The sequence below is a fragment of the Anthonomus grandis genome, chromosome 12 (assembly GCF_022605725.1).
Source record: "Anthonomus grandis grandis chromosome 12, icAntGran1.3, whole genome shotgun sequence".
Lineage (NCBI taxonomy): Eukaryota > Metazoa > Arthropoda > Insecta > Coleoptera > Curculionidae > Anthonomus > Anthonomus grandis.
Window position 1 is genome coordinate 12,188,628 of NC_065557.1, and position 21,763 is coordinate 12,210,390.

The following is a 21,763-nucleotide window of genomic DNA, read 5'->3' on the forward strand; positions in this document are numbered from 1 at the left end:
AAAAATTCATCAATTAATGACTTATGACTTAAGGGGGTTGTACGTGAAGTAAGATGTATTATTTTTAAAATTCTGAATCTATAGCTATTGCTACATTCACTAGCTTCACCAGAAATCGCTAACATATTTCGATTAAAAATGCATTTCTCAGATCATTTCCAAAAAATAACTAAATTCAACTGAAATGGATGGCAAAATGATGAATGGTGCTCATATGGAGGCCAGAATGTCAGAATTGTTATGTGAAGGGGTTTTTTAATTAAATTTCGATCAAACGAATGCAATTGTTTCAGTTTTAAATGGTGATTGTTGCTTAAAATTAGCAATTTGTTGCGATCTATTAAATATTTTGAAATTGCTAATTAAGATGTCACGCCATCCGCCACTAATTTATAATGTTGCTAGACGGTTCGTCCGATTCTTTCGTTTTTGAATGTCGTCTCTGTCTCTTGTAAGTTCTTGTGTACAAAATTTGTTTTATAAAATCCCTGAAAAAATCATTAATTTTCAGGATAAAAAAATAACTAAGAGAATACAGATTTATTCAAAAAAATTACAATATAATTAATAAAATCAATTAAATTTAAGTTGCAAAAAAAAGTGAATTTTTTTTTTGTTCATTCTCGTTAGTGAAGCCACAAAAATGTCATTAAATTTAGTACATTTTAAATCTTAATTTTACTTTCTATGCAAAATGGATTATGTCGAATAAAAGCATAATTTATACCTAACCTGCATCTGCATAAAAAAATTATTTGGGGCACTGCAAACTGAAAAAACACCAAACAAATATTCCATTGAAATTTACGCTAAGAAAAATGTGGTCGCAATTGTGCCACATAATCTCTGTCAAACGAGATCTTCATGTACCAATGGTTATGGCTTTTTTAATATTAAATACTCTTCTCTACATCAATAAATAATTATGAATTTGATGTTGAATATAAATTTTTTATAATTCTACATTTCCAGTGACTCTTAGACTAATGAACCTTCTGAAGATATTACAGGAAAAAAATCCTTTTATATCAACATTTATTTTGCTTAGTTTAAGTAAATCTTGGCGATTTTTACTAATATGTGAGCTACTAGCCTCATTTCCCTATTGTAAAATTCTATTTGCACTTTCGACATCCGTTTCAGTATTTTAATGTATACAATTGTAATCGTTTAGCGAACATTATATAATTTGAGAAAATATAAAATTAAGTTAGTCCAAACAATGTAAAATAAATAATAAAACAAGTAATGACAATGCTTATTCACTTTATTAATAAAAATACGTAACTTATCACATAAATTAATTAATTTTTACTACTACTTTTGGATTTATCCGATTGCCAAACCTTAAAAATTCCTCTCGCATAAAACCACTGCTTAACACTTTGGGTATACAGAAATCTGGTACTTTTATTAAATACAATAAAAAACAAAAATAGTATAAATCCTTGTAAGGAAGCAGTTATAGTATATAAGTACGTAAATAAAACATCTCCCTTAATTTGGCCTAAAAACCCAAATCCCCAGTTCAATCCCAACATGAAGAATAGCAATAAAGTCAGTCTCCACTGAAACAAAATGTCATGATTCGTGTCGATACACTCGGTTTTTTTATGGAAGACGTTATATATAATAAAAATAAATATAATACCATTTATTGTTAAGATCATAAGTATCGGCAGCCACACGCCTAAATATAAACCCAGATTTGAAGGATAACATACATTTGCCAAACCCTTTTCATAGTTTTTCGGATCAATACAAACTATACAAATGACAGGAATTAGGGGAAATACCCAACCACATATCAAAGCTTTTATAAGAACATATTTTGGTGGACCTCCTAGTACCTCAACAAACCTTTTGAATTGCAAGATGGCCACTGTTAACATCCAAGTACATTCAGATAAAATTGCATAATGGAGGATAACACCTATAATTGTACAACTTATCATATACGTTGCGTAATTTCTCACATATACACTGGTATATAATGCAATTATTTTCAAGGATATTGCCACAGCGAAATTCATAAGAATTATATTGCCAGTATTTCTTCTCCATTTTTTAAACAGCATGGCAGTCAGCAGGATGACAATAATGCCAAATATTGACAGACCACATCCAATGCTTGTAATTAAATCCAAGATTGGATCATCATCCAGCTCGTTATCATTGGCTAATAACATGCCAAAATGTGTTACATGGGTATAACTACAAATGGCCATTTTATTTTTTCTTCTTTTATTATTATCCTTCATCCATTCTCCTGGAGTACCATTTCCAGAGTCACCTGAAGGATCTGGATGATAGTACCAATAAGCACATTGGTTGCTATCTTTAGTGGATTTGGTACCCACATTGTATATCACTGAAACATTGCCTTCCAAGTTACTAGAATTTACAAGTCCAGGAAAAATTATTCCAAATATCTTAGATGTGTTTCGCTCCAAGCTAATTTCATTAAATAAAGCATCGTTGTAAAATAAAGAAATTGCTATGGTAGTATTTTTTGTTAAATTCCTAATTTGCTCTACCAAACCCTTATCAAAAAGCACCATGGCTGACACAGTCTCGTTACTGGAATAATTGGCAACATCAACGTAATAGTCCAGAAGCTCTATAGAACATATATCAGTCTCGCAGTCATGTACAATAATTCCAGTCACATTGGTGTTTTCCAAATTTTTAACTATAAGTGAAAAATTATGTTGATGATTTTCTGAATTATCCAAGAGTCTAGCAATTTCGTCAATGCAATACAAAATAATATCGGTGGCCGAATGAATCTCTTGAGACTCACGTAAAACTTCTCTAGGAACTTTGAATAAATTACTAATTATTCTAGTAGTTAAGCCTGGAAATGGCCCATCATATAATGTGCCCGTTAAAATTTGTGATATAAGAAATATGTCTATTGCAACTAAATTATTGTGATTTGATGAAGTTATGGCGTCAATTTGGGTAATTTTTTCAATGCTGGTTAAATTTGATGCTAATATTTCTTCTAAGTCCGTGGTGATATTATGCATACTAGCAACTAGTGCAAAATGGGTGACGTGGTTAAATTTGCAAACGGTGGAATTACTGTAAACACTTGACTCTACTTCTTGGTTCCAGTAGCCAGGCTTACTGGATTTTATGTGATAATTCCAGTAAGAGCATGCACCTTTAATGGCATCTTTGTATTTAATCAAAATATTACCTTGAAGTGTTTCTTTTATGTTTGGGATAAGCACTTCGACAATGGGAAGTTTAGGATCCAGATTTTCTTTGGAAGGAAATAGGACATGTTTGAAAAAAATTGCAATTACTATTTGTGTATTTGCATCCCTAATTTGTTGATGTAATTTTGGGCTTATTGAAACTATAAAACTATTATCAGCATTTAGTTCTTCTTCGTTTAGTATACATACAACTTCTTGGTATTCATCTATAGAGATGCCATAAAAATGTGAAGCGTCTTTTTTGGACACTGTAACAAACAACACATTTTCACGTCTAGCCTCGTTGGTATCGTCAAAAGTTTTAAAAATTTTATCAATATGGTACAAAATTTCATCTGCAGCTTTATAAGACATTTGAGCTTTAAATAATTCTTGTGGATCTAAGTTCATGATTGAGTTAACCAGGTCTGCTAAAGTGTCTAAGGTGAATATTGACAAAGGCATTGTTTTAAGTATCTGTAAGAAGCCTTCGATAGTATTAGCTTCATTTAAAAAAAATATACTATTTTGCTGAAATAAGCTAGGTTCTAAAAAATATGGATTAGACAAAGATTTGTTCCTATAAAATGAGGTCGTATCTTGTTCCAAATTAAAAGCGGAAGTGACAAAATTTACAAAACACATTTTAGAGGATAGATATAAACTGTTTGTTGCAATATGACTAAATGCTTTGCGTTGCAAGTTAACGTAATTCATAAAGTGTTTTTCAGGCATATCACCCAAGTACGTTTGCAAAGCGTGATTATTTGTTGAAGCACTAGGTTGCATTAAAGATATAGCAAATGTAGTAAGATGATAAAACTCACAAACAACGTGCTGGTCCTTGGTGTTACTGCTCTCAACCTCCCAATAACCTTTAAGAGTACTATTGTATTTCCAATAAGAGCAATTATACTTAACAGTGGCTACATTTTTAGTATACATTATAGTGACAGGCCCTTTAAAGGTTTCGTTAAAACCTGGAAGCAAGATACTAAAAACCAATTTAGGATTACTTGTGACATTATCTGAGCTGATAAACAGATTACTTGGTAAATAAAGCGATACAGCCATTTTGGGGTGATAATTTGCATAATTCTTTTTAGCATAATTTAAAATTTGATTATGTAAAACCGGTGATAACATTATTATCGTATCTATAGTGGTAAAATTCTCATATCCTTGAAGCCATTGGCTGTCATTCATAACACAATAAGTTAAATTTACTGAACAATTACTTAGTGTTAAACCGCTAATGTTCTTAGTGATTTCTAGAATCTTGATAGCAAAATTGCATCCAGACTGGTGTCCTACATCTGCCTTGATTATGGTTTGTTCTACTGTATCTATTAGGGTATCCACAAATTTAAATCTTTTTTGTGCTTCATAGATGGTTGCTGCTGGAACCTTCATTATATTATCCATAACACCTTAAATAGAAATGTACATTATTGCAATAAAAAACATACTTAACCCCAAACTCCTTTATTTATGTTAAAAGTGGTAAGAATGGTGAATATATAGCTAATATGAAGTAAAAATAGAAATCAAATGATATTTCAAAGTATATTCTTTGTATCTTTAAATACTGATGAAATAAATATGACTTAGTTCAAATCCTACTCTATGAACCTTTAGTTTTTGTACATAATATAATGTAATCTGTCTTAATCCTGTCAAGATTTTATTTTTTTTTTAATTTAGATTATTCTTTACTCTATGAGTATTTCTGTTTCAATATTAATAACCTCAAATTCATATTTATAAACCTATTTATCACCTGCTTAAAGAAAAGTGTGAAATATCAGAAGAATTAAATTTTGTAGTGATGAACAAAGTATTATATAACATATAAAATGTCACCATGCACATATACATCTATTAAATAAGAAAATCTCATCCATTTTTCACAAAGAGACCGACGTATACAACAGACGAAAAACAATGAAAAACACAAAGTCATGGCCTTACAACATTTATAAATAAATAAACATCAAATACAGTAAATAAAACAAAAAAACAGTAAATAAACATCTCATGTTTATTTACTGTTTTGCCAACGTTAGTGGCTTTTTAAGGCCTGATGATGCTCTGAATAGAGCGAAACACGTGTAGCTTTAAGTAAATGTTGTGAGACCGTGACTTTGTGTTTTTCATTGTTTTTCGTCTGTCACATATACATCCTTAATGAGTTGCAGGTGACTAATTCACGTACTTAGGTATAGTACGATGGTACTATACCTAAGTAGGTATAGTATAGGATAATACGATGGAAAATTGATAAAGAATTAGATAGCAAGGAGAGTGTATATGATAGGTTTACTTAAAAATGATATCCTATAGATCTATAGGTCTAGGATTTTATTTACATCTTTCCTTAATCTAAATTTTTTCTAATTTGACATTAAGATTGCTTGGTATGGATGAGAGAAAATAGCTGAATTCCAGAGAATGATTGAAGAACAATAAGTACTTTGACCAATAATCTGAAAGATTTTAGTTCCGTTTAATGGCCAAATGGTATTTATTAATAGATTTATTTTTAAGAAATGGTTTTCTACAATTCTGTAGTTCTCAAGAAGGCCAAATTAAAGTAAATTTAATTAAAACGATAAATAAGTTGCTTGGGTCTCATATAAAACTTGGAAAAGTATCTAGCATTCGTAGTCAGCTCAAGGATTTAATTTGAATTTTAGAGATAGTAAGACATCATGATACTAACAAATGTTGAAAAATCACCAGTGCGATTTAATGACATTTTTACTAATTAAAATGTATAAGAAATAAAAATTGCTTTACAAATCAACAACTGCACTTACCTATCAACTGAGTTAAATTTACTGTCTCATTTCCAGTAATATTGTTCAATTCTTCCATGAATCCCATGACAACAAATAGATCGAACTTTGATAAACTCTTATAACTTTTCGTCATTATGTTGACCAACTCCAATATATCATTAATAGTTAAACCTGAAACTCCAGTATTTTTCAACTGACCCAAGACCATCTTAACTGATTTGGATGGAGTTAATATAAAGTCTTCAGAGATAAATGTAAAGTTGTTAGTAACGCAAAATCTATTTAAAAACTTGCCCAAATAAGTATTTTTGCATGGGTCTTTGGTAGTAATGTTTACTTTATGTATAGTTTCGTTTTCAACTATACTCTCAACGATAAAAGGAGTTCTAAAGTTGGTCAAGTGATAAAAATTACAAGCAACAGCTTCATTTATTCTTTGTGTATCTTCTATAACCCAGGATCCACTTTCAGTAAGATTAAATTGCCAGTAAGAGCAGTTATAGAGAGTTGAATACGCATTAATATTGGCATAATAATAAATGGATATAGGGCCTTCGAAGGTTTCTGGAAAATCTGGTAGTTGTATTCCAAACACTAAAGTAGAGGATTTGGTACTATCCAGTTCAATGAATAAATTTGATCCATAGTACACGGATAGGATCAGTTTGGGAATATAACTAGCGTTGGTTTGACTGTAAGTAATAATTTGATTATAAAGCTCATCACTGAGAACTACAGCAGCCACCGCATCTTCTTGACTCAAAATGCTTGAACTTTCAGAAATTCTTATGTTGCAGTTTTTGTTGTCGGTGCAATTGTAAATTTGAATGCCCCGTGCATTGTATTCGGCAACGTTAATTAATTTAACTGCAAAATTTGAGTGTTTGCTTTCTTCAAAATCACCATTTTTTAACGTTTGGTCGATTATCTGAAGAAGAATGTCGGTTGATTTAAAATTTAATTGGGCACTGACTAGGACTATTCTTTGGATATCCATTAGAGAGTTTATAACACCTAAAAAAATACAAAATGTTTTATTAGTTAAGTAAAATGGAAAATTTGTTAGCGGTTCTATATATCTTAAGGGCTGTAATATACAGTTCTTAGCCTTGCACAAAGTCGACTTCTTAGAAAAAAATCAAGAAACAACATGATTTCTATTCTTTTCTTGCTTATATATATTAAAAGTTTGTGAAGAACTCAAGGGTATGGTAATAGCTCCAGTTGTAACAACTGCTTCAGATGATATTGATACTGTAAAAAGCTCATCAAGGTTAGGTTTTCTTCTAAATGTAAAATATAATTAAAGTTTCTAGAAGACGACTCTTCGTTAGAATCTTAGTGACTTGTCGTTAGATCTTGGTTGAAGAAATATTTTAAAAGTCGATGGTTCCAGTATAATGGGACCAATCTAGCTTTTTCGCAATTCTCACTGGTATGGATTCAAGTAGTATCTAAAGTACTGCTTTGTAGGCTGAAAAACTCTTATGGAGGATTGATGGGCTCTGGGTAGAGTAAGAGCCAACTCATTAGAAATTGGTAAGAAATTTATTTAAGTGCTATGACTGCTGTTTGTAATGGGTAGTGGTAAACTAGAGCTTCAATAAGATCTCTAAAATGTATATTTGGTTAGTCTCTTCTAAGTAAATAAGTTATATGGATTATATTAAATGACCATTTAAAATTGCGATAATGGAAATAATTGAGTGGTTCTGGAAAGGGTCACCATATCGTCAAAGATCTCTTTTTTTTAAATGTCTAATATTAAAGGGAATATGAAGGGTAATTATTTTCTTAACAGTTTTTTTTGCATTTTCCATTATGAAGTCAACCTGCTGCAAATCAGCAAACTCAAAATTGAATATCAGCTTCTCAAAAAAACATATACAAAACCGCTAATTTTTAAATGAAAATATCTGTTTTGAATACCTATTGACTTACCAGAAAAAGTTTCAATATTTGGCTTCTTGAGAGAAATATCCCTAAGGAAGTTCACTGTAATAACCAAATCCAAAGTATTAAATACATTAAAATATTCCTTTACTTTTGTAAGTAACCTGTTCAAAGCATCTTCAAATTGATCATCATCTGTTTTGCTTGAAATATCTAGTAAGTCCTCAGTTACTTCAGATTTTGGATAAAATTGGCATAAGTCTTTAACGTCAACCCAATAAGCTCCATCTATAAAATTTCCCGTGCAACTTTTCTGAATTAAAGTAACGTTAAATGTTACACAATAACCAGTGGACGGATGAGTTTTAGATCCTATTTTTACTCCAGGCCAATTAATATTCGTGCCCATATGCCAGGTGGTGATATTAGGGCAATAATCCACTTTTCGAAAATCCAAAAAAGAAAATAATATTTGAGATTTTGCGATATTTCTTAATAATTCAAATTCCTCACTGCTACCGGTAGCTTCTGAGGAGGTCAGATGAAAAGTAATATTTAACTCCTTTTTTTCTTCATCAATTGCATTAATCTTAAAAATCCTTGGATAGAAGGTAGTGGTAGAAGGAATCTCGTTTCGGAATAAGTTCTGCAGTGTTTCCAAGTTCTCTGGTGTCAGTGGAAATGATGATAGTTTATGCTCATAGTTTTTCATTTTAAAAATTGCCACATATTCAGCTTTAAAGTTTTTAAGCAATATCACTTTAGATGACACAATTTTTAAATCAGGGTATAAGAATGCTTCACACCAATAGTAACCTGGTCCTGACTGATCTAGATCTAAGCCATTAAACGTTATCATATAGTCTGTATCACTTGTGTTTTGAGTCGTAGTAAAGTTTTCTATTGGGGCAATAATAGTTTTTGCACCCGAGTTGGTAAAACAATAAGCTTGAGGCTTCTCATCTTCTCCAAATAGGAAGTTTTTATATTTGGATATTCGTAAGTATAAAGTGCTATAAGAATCTTCTTCTGCTAGCTCAATTATTCCTTCTTCTGGCGATATACTTAATTCATAAAAAGAGCAAGGTGTATCGGAGCTTTCAGCTAAAATCCATCCTCTACTGGTAAATACCCCAAACTGATTATTATACTCGACTTCAGGAGACCAATAAGAATAATTTAAAGGTGTTAAGGAGTTATGCCATATGAAAGGTGTATCAGATTCCATTCTGTTTTGCAACCCAATTCTGCAAGAATTTGTAAATAACAGATTCTGGTATGGGGAAAGAAATTCTGCCAAAACTTGATCACCAACCATCCGACTCTCGGCTGAAAAAAACTTTTTTGTTACCATTAGAAATGACACAACTAGATTGGTTCTTACTTTCACAAAAACATACGGAATTTCCTTGAAAATCACCAGGTTGACATCCTGGTTGAAGATTTTGACATAAACTGGTCTTCTGATGAGGTACAGCATCATAAACACATATTCCTGTATATTTGTCATCGCAACTGACGGCTTCTACATAGGAAGTATTATGATAGATTAAACATTCCTTATCTGTGAATGTACCATTGTAAAATAAGGTTTTACAGCTATCAGTGCAGAGCTGATATGGTATTTTGTACTTGTAAGTTGGTTCAATGTAGCGATAAACATCTAAAATATTAATAAGGAAGATGTTTTCTTGCAAATTGGCATTCTTAAATAAAATTTAAAATATTTGTTTTTCCACATCAACTTGGAAAGGACGCGTAGAACAGTTGGTTGGTAAACTAAACAGTACTACAATAATTATTAATACAAGCAATGGGACAAAGCTGCTGGAAAACGCTGAACACCAACCAGTCATTCTTTATAACGAAGGCAAATATCATTATAAATTATCAAATAGCTTCTATGCCACGTCTCATATAGTTCAACTTTCTTCAGAGATTAAAATTTTCTTACCAGCGTCTAAGTGGTAGAGAGAAACCACTATAAAGAATACGTTTTGTAACTAAAAACCCTCATAGCATATAATATGTAATACTCGTTGTTTCTAATAGAAAAAAGAGGTTATGGTTAGGGTCACGGTAATGTAGGAAAGAAGTTATCAGGAATTTGAGGTAAATTAGAAAAGATACCTCCACTGGAACAGATGATTTCAGTCCACTATCTGTTAGTCAGTACCAGATAGATTTTGTAGGTATTAAGGTCATCGAAAGAATGCTATATTAGTTATAGAGAACGCAATATCAAATGATGATATTGAGAATATAATGTTACAACGCTAAAAATCTTACATTATACTAATGGACATTATGCAAGGAAATATGTAAAAAGAGCAATAATAGTTGCAATGCAATTGAATCTCGTTGTACTTACCAATTCCAAGCTGATCAGAGACATTTCTTCTAACAGGCATCCAAACAGGAACTGAAAATTTGAAAATCTGCACCACATCATCCCATGGAATTCTATTTGCGTATTTACAATTGGGAGGAAAAGTAGTTTCTTTAACTGTTTCAATGCAGTATCTAGACTTGTGAGAAGTAAGACCCGGTGGGCAAGGATTTATTTGATGTTGAATTTTTGGACAGTCTGGTTCAGAGCCCCAATCATCTAAAACAGATTTTAAAATAAACATACATAAAATAATGTTTCATTGAGAATTGCTTACTTTCTTCACATTGCCTCTTTACAACTCTGAACGTGTTATCTAAGCAAATTGGATCGGAGGCTGTGTACTCATTTTTCAATGTTTCTGGCCAAACTATTGTTTGATTTAGCTCTGTTACAGTTTGGTTTACTGATGGGCATGTCTAAAATGCATATATCGATTCTCTCAATTATTTTTCTACAACAATTCTACATGGTGTTTTTATGTTTTACAAGAACTAAAAGTTTTGGGATTATTTAGAACAACTATTGAAAATGTTCCAAAATTAGGTAGCTGCAAATGATGAATAAGTTACCAGGATTTAAATAATTTAATTATCTCATCTACGCAAGTGGTATTTACAATACGACAGTCGAATTGTTAAATCTTTTAGGAAATATACATATGGGTATTGCCATCATACTGTAAACTTACGTTAGTGAAAATGCAAAAACTCCCATGTTCTTACTTCATGCTTATGGATAACAAATAAATATTCTGATATCAGGTAAACAAAAAAATGGCAGATGGTCGTGGAAGATAAATTAGCGAATTGGAACGTCAAATTATTGCCTATTTATTACGTATTTAATGTTGATCGATTATATATAGGTAATTGCATATGTAATCGTGTGCACAATAAAATGACATATTGCTAATGATTATTTAGCTGGAGTATGCACAGTTTCCATTTATATACTAAATTTAAAGACGAAATACGGGGGATGTAAACTCGAACATTAATGAAAATGTCTGAAAAATATGATAATAAGAAATGATCATTTTGAAGAAAATGGGAGACGTAGCCTTAGAAGAGAAAATAAATAATTAAGATTTAGTAATAAATAAGTTTTGTAAAAGGAAAATATACTAAAAAAATACAAATTCCAAGAAAAAATTCAATATGCCCAAAGAGATCCACTTTTCTATACTCATAATTGAAAAAAAGTCAAGGTCTTACAAGTAAGTGTGACTTTGAGTTTTATATGTCCATGGACTATCTGAACTGATAAAAACAGTGAAACTCAAGTGGCGAGAATGTGTTCTGTTACCACTTTTTTTTTAACCTTTACTTAGATGGAATATTTACGGTGGAAGAGGATTTAGTGTTATCCCACTGAACAATGTACTTTTCACCGAAAACATGCAAGACCTTCAGAAAATAGTAAATCATGTTATTATGTAGTAAATCATGTAAGAGGATACGTAAATACAATTTTCAACTATTCCATGGATAGTAAATCAGAAGTAAAGATTCGCATTCAGTCAACACGTAAATCCCTGGTGTAGATCAAGAATTCTGAGGCTAAAATATTATGCATTTCCAGTTTTCTTGCATGGAGTCTTAGACTCTCAATGAGATGAGATATATGAGGTTCTATGACTCGTTAGTATAAAGATCTGTTAAAAGAAGAATGATATTTTGGCTTAAAAACTTAAAAGAAACAGTTTCCAAAAGTATGTAGAGACAATCTCATAGAAAAAGATACTTAAAGAAGAAAAAAAAAACAATTAGTAAAAATTAAAAAACTACATAAAGAAGAAACTTTTTAGTAGTGAAAGGAGTAGACGAATACAACAATGAGATAAAATATTAGCAAAACTAGAAAAATGAAGTCAAGAGACGTGTGGTGGTAAAAATTTGATTAAATATGACATAAAAAGAAGAGTTGAATATGTCATAAAGTTAAAATGTTAAAAGAGTTTGGAGAAAATAAACAAAATATTACAAAAATAGAAAAAATCCAAGCAAAACAAAAACTGTCATAATGAAAGCCTGTTCATAAAAGTTAAGACAAATATGAACAAAATAAATAAAAAAACCAAAAGAGAGATCAAACATTAAACCAGCATCAAAATTTCGCATTTATAAAATAATAAATGAACACAAAATGAATCTGAAGAATTTCGTTATAAATTAGAAAAATAAGTGAAAATATAAAAATTTTAAAAAACATTGAAGACTCGAACTTGTGACCTTTTGTTCATACGCTTCAATCCCCTGATGTCTGTTGACTATGAATTGAAAGCTTTGGACAATAAATTATTTGGTACTTACCAGAACAGAAGTATAAGGTTCAGGGGAAAAATTAGACTCAGTTTTTGGACAACCTGTAGTAGTAATGGTAGTTTCTATAGCAGCAGTATGAGTTGTAAGTGGTGGTGGATAGGGAGGTTTTTCAGATATATCTGCGTATATAACAGTAGCAAAATCACAAACTTTACAATAATTAGAATCTTCATTAGTACTATATCTTATTGACATAAATATGACTGTACCGAGTAGACTCAAGGTAAACTTTGTCATTATTTTGTAGAGACAGCTGTTATGGTAATACCTAAATGTATATAACAGAATGCTAGCAAATACTTAAGAGCTTAAGGTTTCAATTCTATATCGATATCAGATAATAGTAGCATCTATACCGAGAGGCCAAAATCGGAATTGGAATATTTTATTGACATGTCATCAGTTTAATCAAAAAGAATAATTTATATTTAATGACTAGATTGAAAACAATGTTGAATTATTACTTAATGATAAAATTTAGCAAATCTTAATTTTCCTTATTTAAACATTATAAAATTATTCAATTATTTTGGTTACCCTATATAAGGAAACTGGAAAATTAATTAATATTTCGCTTGTTTGGTATCGTATGACAGGAATATGATGTTTATTTTAGGCTTATTAATAAGTTGCTAATTACAAACTAATGTCACTGGATAAAGAGTATCTGTAGACAATTTTATATTTATTTATATATTACCGATTTTTTAGATTCATCTTAACTTACAAGTACTATTATCAAGTTTTTATAATAAACAATAATAAGCAGTTACGTTCTGTGAAAGTGTCATTCTGAATTAAAGACTTTGATGTATAAAAAAGTCGTAAAGATACTGGAGTTGCAGTTTTTAATAAGGGCCAAGTCGGAATCCGGAATTCGGTATTCGGGAAGGAAGTTAAAGGAACCCTTAAAAACCGGTATTTCATTCAAGTTCAGATATTGTTTGTCAGAATTGCTGAAAAAAGGTCCTAGTAGGTTATTAGTAATTAATTAAGTGGTGCATACAATGATTTTTAAATAATTATTCTCTGGATGTGGTATTTATTTATTCATCTAAAGCGGATTTCTTACATTGGCACTAGCACCTACCATCTCTATGTCCTTTGACCTAAACTTTTTTTTTTAGATCTCTACTAAAGTCATACCAAATTTATTCTTGGTTAACTCAGTGTTATTGTTTTTCTCAGCGAGTGTTTTAAAGTTTTCTTAGGGCCCATCTTGGATAATTAAGTGGTATATTGAGTTTAGTAAGCTTTTTTTCGAGAAATTTATTAGAGATATGCTCTCATTTTAAGCTCAAAAATGTTAGTCTTGTGTCTCATTTTAGCTCAGTTTACCTTTTAGGGTCTTTAACAGATCTACTAATTTTTTTCATCTCTCTTATTCTCCGTATTTCTTATATTTATATTCCTGTATTTATATAGGCCTTTTTTAAATCGTCTTTTAAATAGCAATGGTCTAAGATCAGCATCAGTCAAAGACCCAGTAGTTTATATTGTATATAAAGTATATTACTTTCTTAAATTAAGGCTGTGAATGTCAATATATCTAAAGGAAACAAATCATTATATTCCTATTTTCTTTATAAAATTCGTCGTCTCTATTTTTTAAGCTTTTCTTCTTGTTCTTTTTGCTGCTTTTTGTCTGAATTCATCTTGCTATTCCTTGCCTGACATCATTTGCTCGAGGTCGACTTTTTTTATGTATTTTTTATTTTTGCTTAAAAATATTTGAATGCTACTAACAGTATAATATGCTCAATTTATTTCTAAAATCTGTTTAAAAATAATCTTCAGCTCTTATATGTTACATTTTCGTTCAACTTACATCAGATCCAGGACTTCAATTTTTTATCTTTGCTTCTCCATTTCTTTTCCTTGTTTACCTATTTTCTAATCAGATCATTCATAAACAATGTTAGGTCTCTTTGGTATCTATCACATATTTCATCTAGATCCTTATTTTTTATCAATTTACAATCCAAGATCTTTATCAGATCGTTTGGTTCCTATCGCGTTTTTTTCTTATTGCTCTCTTTACAGTTCTCGGATTATGTGTATCTTTTTTGTATCTTTGGAATACTATTGAAAGAACTCGTCCATTATCACAAAGAGACCTACATAACTAGAGAAAAAATAAAAAACTCTCGAACACAAAACAAGTCTCGAACACAAAACATCTTTTTATTTGTCACAAAGGTTACATGTTTCGCTAATAAAGCATCATCAGACCTTATAGCTTGATGACCTGCTAAGTACTAAAGTGCTAAGTAAAAAGATGTTTGGAGACCGAGATTTGAAGTTTTTTGTTTTTTATTTTTTGTCTTTGGAATACTGTATTTAAGAAGCCTTAACTTGGAACTGACAATACTTCTTGTTTTGCATCTAGCTCGTCCTGGTATCCTTTCAGAGTTTTCATAATTTTATTCCATTTACTTCATCTCGTTCTTCTTCTTCGCCTCTTTTTGTTATGCTGTCACTTGTTCTTTCTGTTGTTCTTATCTAAACCCATTTTTTTCCAGATAGCTTTAGTCAAATTTTTTATCCTTCTCGTTATTTCTTACTACTTCCCCATTCTTATTCGGTTCTTCGAACTAAACTTCAGATTTTTTAGATGAATCTTCTTACCTGTTCTTATCTCGTTCTTATCGTTTCTTTCTCTTTCATATTTACTACTTCTCATTCACACAAGTATACAAGTAATCATTTACACAAGTAATTTTTTTAGTGTAAGTAGTAATTTTTTAAGTTTTAAATAATTTTTTTATCCTTTTCCTAGTTTCCTATGAATCTCTAGTTATCTCTTCTCAAATTCTTCACACTTTTTTAATTCAATCTAAAGACTCCAATCAAGATTCCAACAAAAGGACTATTAATCTAAATATTGTCAATTTGATACTATTATTTAATAAATTTAAAAACTACATATTGCTCTACACGGTCTGTTTAACTAGCGATAAAACGTTCAAAACAAAAGCTTTTAATTGGTATGATCGTTGTCAAGATTTTAATGCATTGAAGAGACCATTCTTTAGTGGAACTTCTAATTGTAATAATATATATATTTTTTACATAACTTTTTACACTTTCTGAACAGATAAATCATGTTAAAAATAGTTACAGTTTAAGCTTTCTTTAGTGCGCTGGATCATGTTAATAACGACTTATTAGAAGCAATATAAAAAAATTAGCCGGTCGTTATGTGAGCTGGTGTGTAATCAGAATTTTATACCTTAATTAGATATTTTGATAAGGATAATGTGTTTCCGTTTTAGAAACTAGATATGAATCCGGGCTCTATTATGGAACCAAAAACAATATTTTTAATTTTTGAATTATGTCTTTATATGATTGACTGTCACTGTATCTAATTGGGTAATTATATGCTGTCGATTACGCATTGCTCGAAAAATAAAGCTAGTAGGTTTTGTAGGATCCAGTTTCAATTTCCAATTTTTAAAATTATTGTTACCTCCTCCACCATTTCCAAAAGAGTGTTCCAATTTTGACGGAAAAAGACCTATAAAAGCTGTGCTGTGATGGTGGGGATACTTCAACTAAAGTAATTAAATAAGCATTACCTTTGATTCCAAAATATTCTAATTTGTTTCATGATAACTGGTGTGACACAGAGTCAAAAGTCTTTGAGAGGTCACATTAAATGGGCATGACTGACACTTTCAAATGTTTCTTTCTTGATCTTAGCCCATCTTTCGCATTCTTCTATAAAATGATATGAAGTTTCTTTCGTCACACACCACAACTTGCACCCAGTGGACAGTGTCCTGTTAGGACTCCAGTCAAGTCCGTTATAATGCCTTTGTACCAGGACACCAGCTACCTTATCCTAGCTCTAGTATCACTTAATACATAGCGTGAAAAACACAGTTTGAATCAGAAAATCTAATAAAAATTGCTACAGAGCTCTTAAAGTCATTCTTCAAGGCTTCAAAGAGGAAGCATGGTTTATGATTCGTTTCAGAACCAAATTAAAGGCTAAAAATATTCAGGTCTAAACCTGATCAAGATGCAGGCAGAAGCGGAGGCCACAGTAAGAGCTGAATTTACGTAACGATTATCCAATGGAGAAAGGGACTTGCATACTCGATATGTTCAAGGAATTCCTATGATAATCCAAAAATCTATCGCCAGCACAGTTCAACGAACACCAGTGACTTGAAGAGGGAAGGAAAGGGCAATTGCCATATACAAATCTATACCAAGTAAATGTCTTCAAGTTCCTGATAAAACGCACCGCGTTATTGCTCAAGTTGGATCTGTTATTGTTCCAATTTATCAGCATAATCTTACATTACTTTTTCAGAAACTTTGGACTTACTCGCTCTTCAAAAACTGAATTCTACTCTACATATTATGGGTGATTTTAACTTCCCTTATGGTATAGAGGAAAAAGAGGGGCTAAGGCGGGCTCCACAGTAATAGAGCCAGCAGTTAAGTGGGTAGGTTATGTCAAATACATATTACTTCCATAACTTATTTCAACTTAACTTATACCTTACCTCACATAAAAATCTTCTCGATCTGGTATTAACACAAGACTTTTCAACAGCTGTCGGCTAAGTTTAAGTCCGCCTTTTAAATCAATGTTAAATATTTTTCTTTAACTTATCTGTATTGCAATTTGCTTATTGATACCACTGAAAAAATACTCGGCCACCATGTAGCTTCAATCTCTACAGATCCTCGTACCACATCTTCAATCTGTCCCTTCAAATTGGTTTGTTCTCAGACCAATGGAAAAAGAGTTTCCTAAAATCTACCCTTCCATCAGTATATTTAGTGCAGTCCCTAAAGTATTTAAAGATTTGGTATCTGACATCATCACCCTTCTTCTTAAACCTCTACTATTTAATCAGCAGTTTGGCCTTAGATCATTCAAATTTACGTAGTTAAACTTTCTTACTCAGATGGACTTCTTGTCGGATGTCTTGGAGTAGGAATATCAAGTCGATACAATATGCACTGATTTCTCAACGGCGTTCGACAGAGTATCTTACAATATTTTGTTGCATTATACAAATTGAATGGGATTCATAAGTACTTGTCTGATCGTAGACTGGATGCTAAAATTGGCATTTTCTTTCTAAAACTATTTAAGTTCTATCGGGAGTACTCTCATTTTGGGGTACTTCTTTTTCACATTTTAATCAATGATTTATTATCTGCCTATTTTTGTTGTTTGCCGATGATCTAAAATTAAGCTGTTTAACCAAATCCCCTAATGATAGGGGAGTTGAGCATCCAACTAAAGGTTAAGTTGGATGTGAGGTTGAGTCTTAAATTGATTTGATCATCCCACCTAACCCTTAAAAGATAACATAATCTAAATAATTTGATGGTTTGGTGTGAAAGAAATGATATGGAATTCAATTCAACTAAATGTATGATTATGACTTTTTCTCATTCTAGAAATACTAATGATTTCGACTAACTGATCGGTCCCTATACTCTTGAAGGAACTTTTTAAAGATTTGGGTGTCACTCTCGATACAAGCACAATACAGTTTTCTTCATTACTTCGATAATGTTATTAATAAGGCTTTCGAGATGATTGGTTTGTTGAGGGGTGTAATCAAAACTTTGGAGATTTGCTGCTTTAAAAACACTCTACTGTGCCCTGGTTCATACCTATCCGGAGTCTGCTTCCTTTATATGATCGACAGGAGATCATGGGGTTCATATTGATGCTCTTCAACTAGTTTCATATACATTTTTAAAGTAAATAGCAAATAATTTGAATATCTTGGATAATTCATATTGAATTAGATATACGTAATATGCTTAATATTGCCCACATCACTGCCATAAGAACTACTGAGTTGTCACTACCCAATACACCGTACTAACTATGGTCTTAATAATTTGCTCACTCGAACGATCAGACTAGCAAACCAACATTAACCTTTTTGAATCTTAGCAAATAGCAAATTCCTGGGACAAGTTTTAGTAAACATTAGTTAGAACTTATTAACTATTACTACCTTATCATTTTCTGTGATTCTGTATGTGAGGTATATTACATAAATTATGTATTACTGTTCTGAATTTAAAAGCTTAACATAAATGTAATTGGGATTGCCCATTTATCAATAAATAAATACATATCAGTTCTTCGGCTTGTCGGAAACTGCTGTTCCTACTACAATTTTCTCCGATGTGGCCAGTTATCTAGGATATGGGAAATTTATCTCTTAGTAAGTCCAACGTAGGGCTCGGGTTGATCGGTGGAAGAGGTGATCCGATAAACTGTTCGCTCGCTGTCTTCCTCCTATTTTCCATTCATCCCTGTTTACTTTGTCAAACTTGAAGGAACCTCCTAACAATACAGTGTCTTCTGGTATCGGTGCTAGGAGAGGTATAAAAGGTTATGTTCTTATCCAATAAAGTTAGACTCTTATTCAATTCCTTTGGTGATTTTAGTTAACATCTCTAGGACTCAATCATTTGAGGTAATCTTTATGGTGATGAAAGTAGTTTTTGTCGCAGGCTTTTAAATATATATATATTTATTTTGTTTTAGACATTTAATCTCTTCCGTGAATTGGAAATATTTTTCATGTATTTTAAGCATTTTAAGAAATTTTATGTTTTATTCCAGGCATTTGTTGAAATTATTTTTTTCCAAAAGTTGGAAATAATTTTTTACGTTTTAGAAGTGATTTTAGAGCGATTTTCTTTGTATTATCCAAATAAGTAGATTAGTCGGTTAGGTTCCGTAGAGTGGCCGGCTCACTCACCGGACCTGACACCTCTTGATTTAACGATGTCAGGTTTTTAGTTTATAACTCTGCATTGAGTTCTCTTAATGCCTATTCTCCTTCCTCAACAATGTGTTTTTGATACACAGAAATAGTCCTTGAAACAATCTGTAATTTTATTGCCTCTCTAACATTCTTCTTTGATAGGATGATAAACTGGAAACGTTATCCCATTTTCCAGATCTTTGGAGTAATTTGAAATGTCTTCCAGGAAGTCAAAATAATTTTTCATCTTATTCCAGAATTTGAAATTTTTTTAAACAAAACTTATTCTGGTTCCAAGATGTTTTTCAAGATACTGTTCCAGACTTTTGAGAGTAACTTTTTTATGCCCTGGACGTTATTTTCATGGCCCTTTTTATGTTTCTAAGGCTTTGATGTTATTTTAAATTTTTTTTACCGTTATCTAGTTTTTTAGGAGATAACCACAGTTTTAGAGATTTTCTTCTTGGAATCATTGACTCAATAATCTTTTTCCTCTATACCATAACACTGATGGCGCCACTGGTACTACTTTGTCTAGGGAGATAATATCATCAAAATGGCTCATTACAGATGATGTTTTGTCGTCCTAATCTCATCATAACATAAAAGTAAATGAGGACCCTCGAAAACTTTTATTTTTTTTAAACTGCTTCTTTCTTTCTTAAATATAAGGAAAGTTGTATTTCTTATCTTCATTACTTATTTTTAGACACAACAAATGAAGCAAAAAAATATTTAAATGGTGTTATTGATATTAAATTCGCCAACAACAAGTTCCTTGATACTATCAGCACAAAAAAATGTATTTTAACCCGTATTTCTTATTTGTTATTGCAAATTATACAAGAAAAAACATTACCTTTATCTCGGTGCTGATAAACGTCACTATCAAAGAACCAACGGTGCTTACATTACCACATACAATAAGTATAACAAAAAAAATTGATTTATAAACTTTTATTTTCTGATTCATAATTTTTAAAATAAGATGAAACTCATCATCACTACTACCATAAAGTGCACTATAACGATAATATATGCCTCAATTCGCTTATTAACGTTTATTAATAATTGTCGTGTTTGTTCAAGTGGTAAAAATCTTGTATAATTTTTTATCTGTAGATAAACAACCATTTTCGCTTTGATGGCGCTATAATAGGAATAAATAGAAATACAGTAATATTTGTGAAAACAGGATTAGTTCATTAGTTCACTTGAACCCTGGTTCAAAAAATAAGTAGGTCATCCAGTGTAACATCATGGAGTAAGATCACATTATAAAAATAAAATTTTATTTCCAAAATAATCCATAGCATCTCCAAAACACTTTCGTTTTTTTGCATACTATTTACATCCAATTACAATTTAAAAATTGCGTCATCTCCCTTCTAATCTCCTCTCTGAATTCAACGCTTCACTTGTAAATTAATTATTACAAGCTTCGAATTATTAGCAGAAAAGCGACAAACGGCCCGGAGGCTTTTAAAGTTCAGGTGGTATTAACCAAATTATTTCAGTTACAACAATTTGTTTCACGTTCCCTTAAAAAAGGATGACTTTCACCCGGCCTTGCGAATCATCACTTTCTATTTCGGCATATCGAGACCTCCGCTGGCCGGACCAGACATTTCGTTGCACCGATGGACAATGGGTTTCCTTGGAAAAAAAACTAATTGGCACCTATTAGTTAATAAAGTATAACAATAACTGTAATTTTGGTGAACGAGGCTGATTGTTAAAGAATATGTTTTGGCTTTTTAATAGATAGAGATATAAGATCGTTTTTTAACAAGTATTAAGTTAAACATAGGAGTAATAGAACTACTCTACTTTCAAACTATTTTTTCAGATTTTTTTTTTATTTCTCCTAATTTTCCTGTTTTACTCTGGGCATCATCAATAAATCCTTATTTTTAGTTACTCTGATTACAATGTGCTTAAAAAAGCATATTGTCACCATTATTATTGCAATATCGCATAGTTAGTCTCTTAAAAACACTCTCTTTTGGACAAGAATTTCTAAAGAAGAAATTTTGATCAGAGCATTATTAGGCAATCTCCATGAAATTTGCTAAATTCGTTAGGGAATATCTCAAACCTCTTTTTCGCGTATTTTTGACTATCGAAAGCGTGGTGTGAGTTGATCGTGACAGAAGAAAATAAAATTAATTTCTTCTAACATGGTATCCTATCAATTCACTGCTTTTCTTTAATAAATGCAATTCTTATTCAATTCATTATATTATCCTACGAATTATGTCTTTCAGATGCAGCATGCTTAGATGTTATTCTTCCCATAGAAATAATTTTACAACTGATTATTTTGCTTATGACAGTCTGTGAATTCCAAAGTCTTCTATTTCTGGTTTCTATATTCTTTTTA

At 31.3% G+C, this 21,763-nt stretch overlaps 1 protein-coding gene across 2 annotated transcripts; it reads right to left on the reverse strand.

Moving 5' to 3' along the window:
* Positions 1 to 1,249: 1,249 nt before the first annotated feature.
* LOC126743146 (uncharacterized) lies at positions 1,250 to 20,374 on the reverse strand. 2 transcript variants are annotated; one of them, XM_050450119.1, is made up of 7 exons: positions 20,240 to 20,374; positions 10,567 to 10,708; positions 10,272 to 10,508; positions 9,285 to 9,563; positions 7,949 to 9,229; positions 6,026 to 7,021; positions 1,250 to 4,636 (listed from the first exon to the last, which is right to left on the reverse strand). In XM_050450119.1, the coding sequence occupies exons 1-7, from the start codon at positions 20,351 to 20,353 to the stop codon at positions 1,305 to 1,307; spliced, it is 6,381 nt and encodes a 2,126-aa protein (XP_050306076.1). In that variant the 5' UTR covers positions 20,354 to 20,374; the 3' UTR covers positions 1,250 to 1,304. The 2 variants fall into 2 exon arrangements, with proteins under 2 accessions (XP_050306076.1, XP_050306075.1); XM_050450118.1 differs by lacking the exon at positions 20,240 to 20,374 and adding an exon at positions 12,605 to 12,864.
* Positions 20,375 to 21,763: the final 1,389 nt, after the last annotated feature.

What these genes read in the sequence shown, in the direction of transcription:
- LOC126743146 (XM_050450118.1), bottom strand. Translation starts at nt 12,853, where the DNA reads ATGACAAAGTTTACCTTGAGTCTACTCGGTACAGTCATATTTATGTCA. An exon ending in CTCTGATCAGCTTGGAATTG is followed by an intron (nt 9,564 to 10,271) that starts GTAAGTACAACG and finishes TTAATATTTTAG; the next exon opens with ATGTTTATCGCTACATTGAA. An exon ending in AAATTTAACTCAGTTGATAG is followed by an intron (nt 4,637 to 6,025) that starts GTAAGTGCAGTT and finishes TTTCTATTTAAG; the next exon opens with GTGTTATGGATAATATAATG.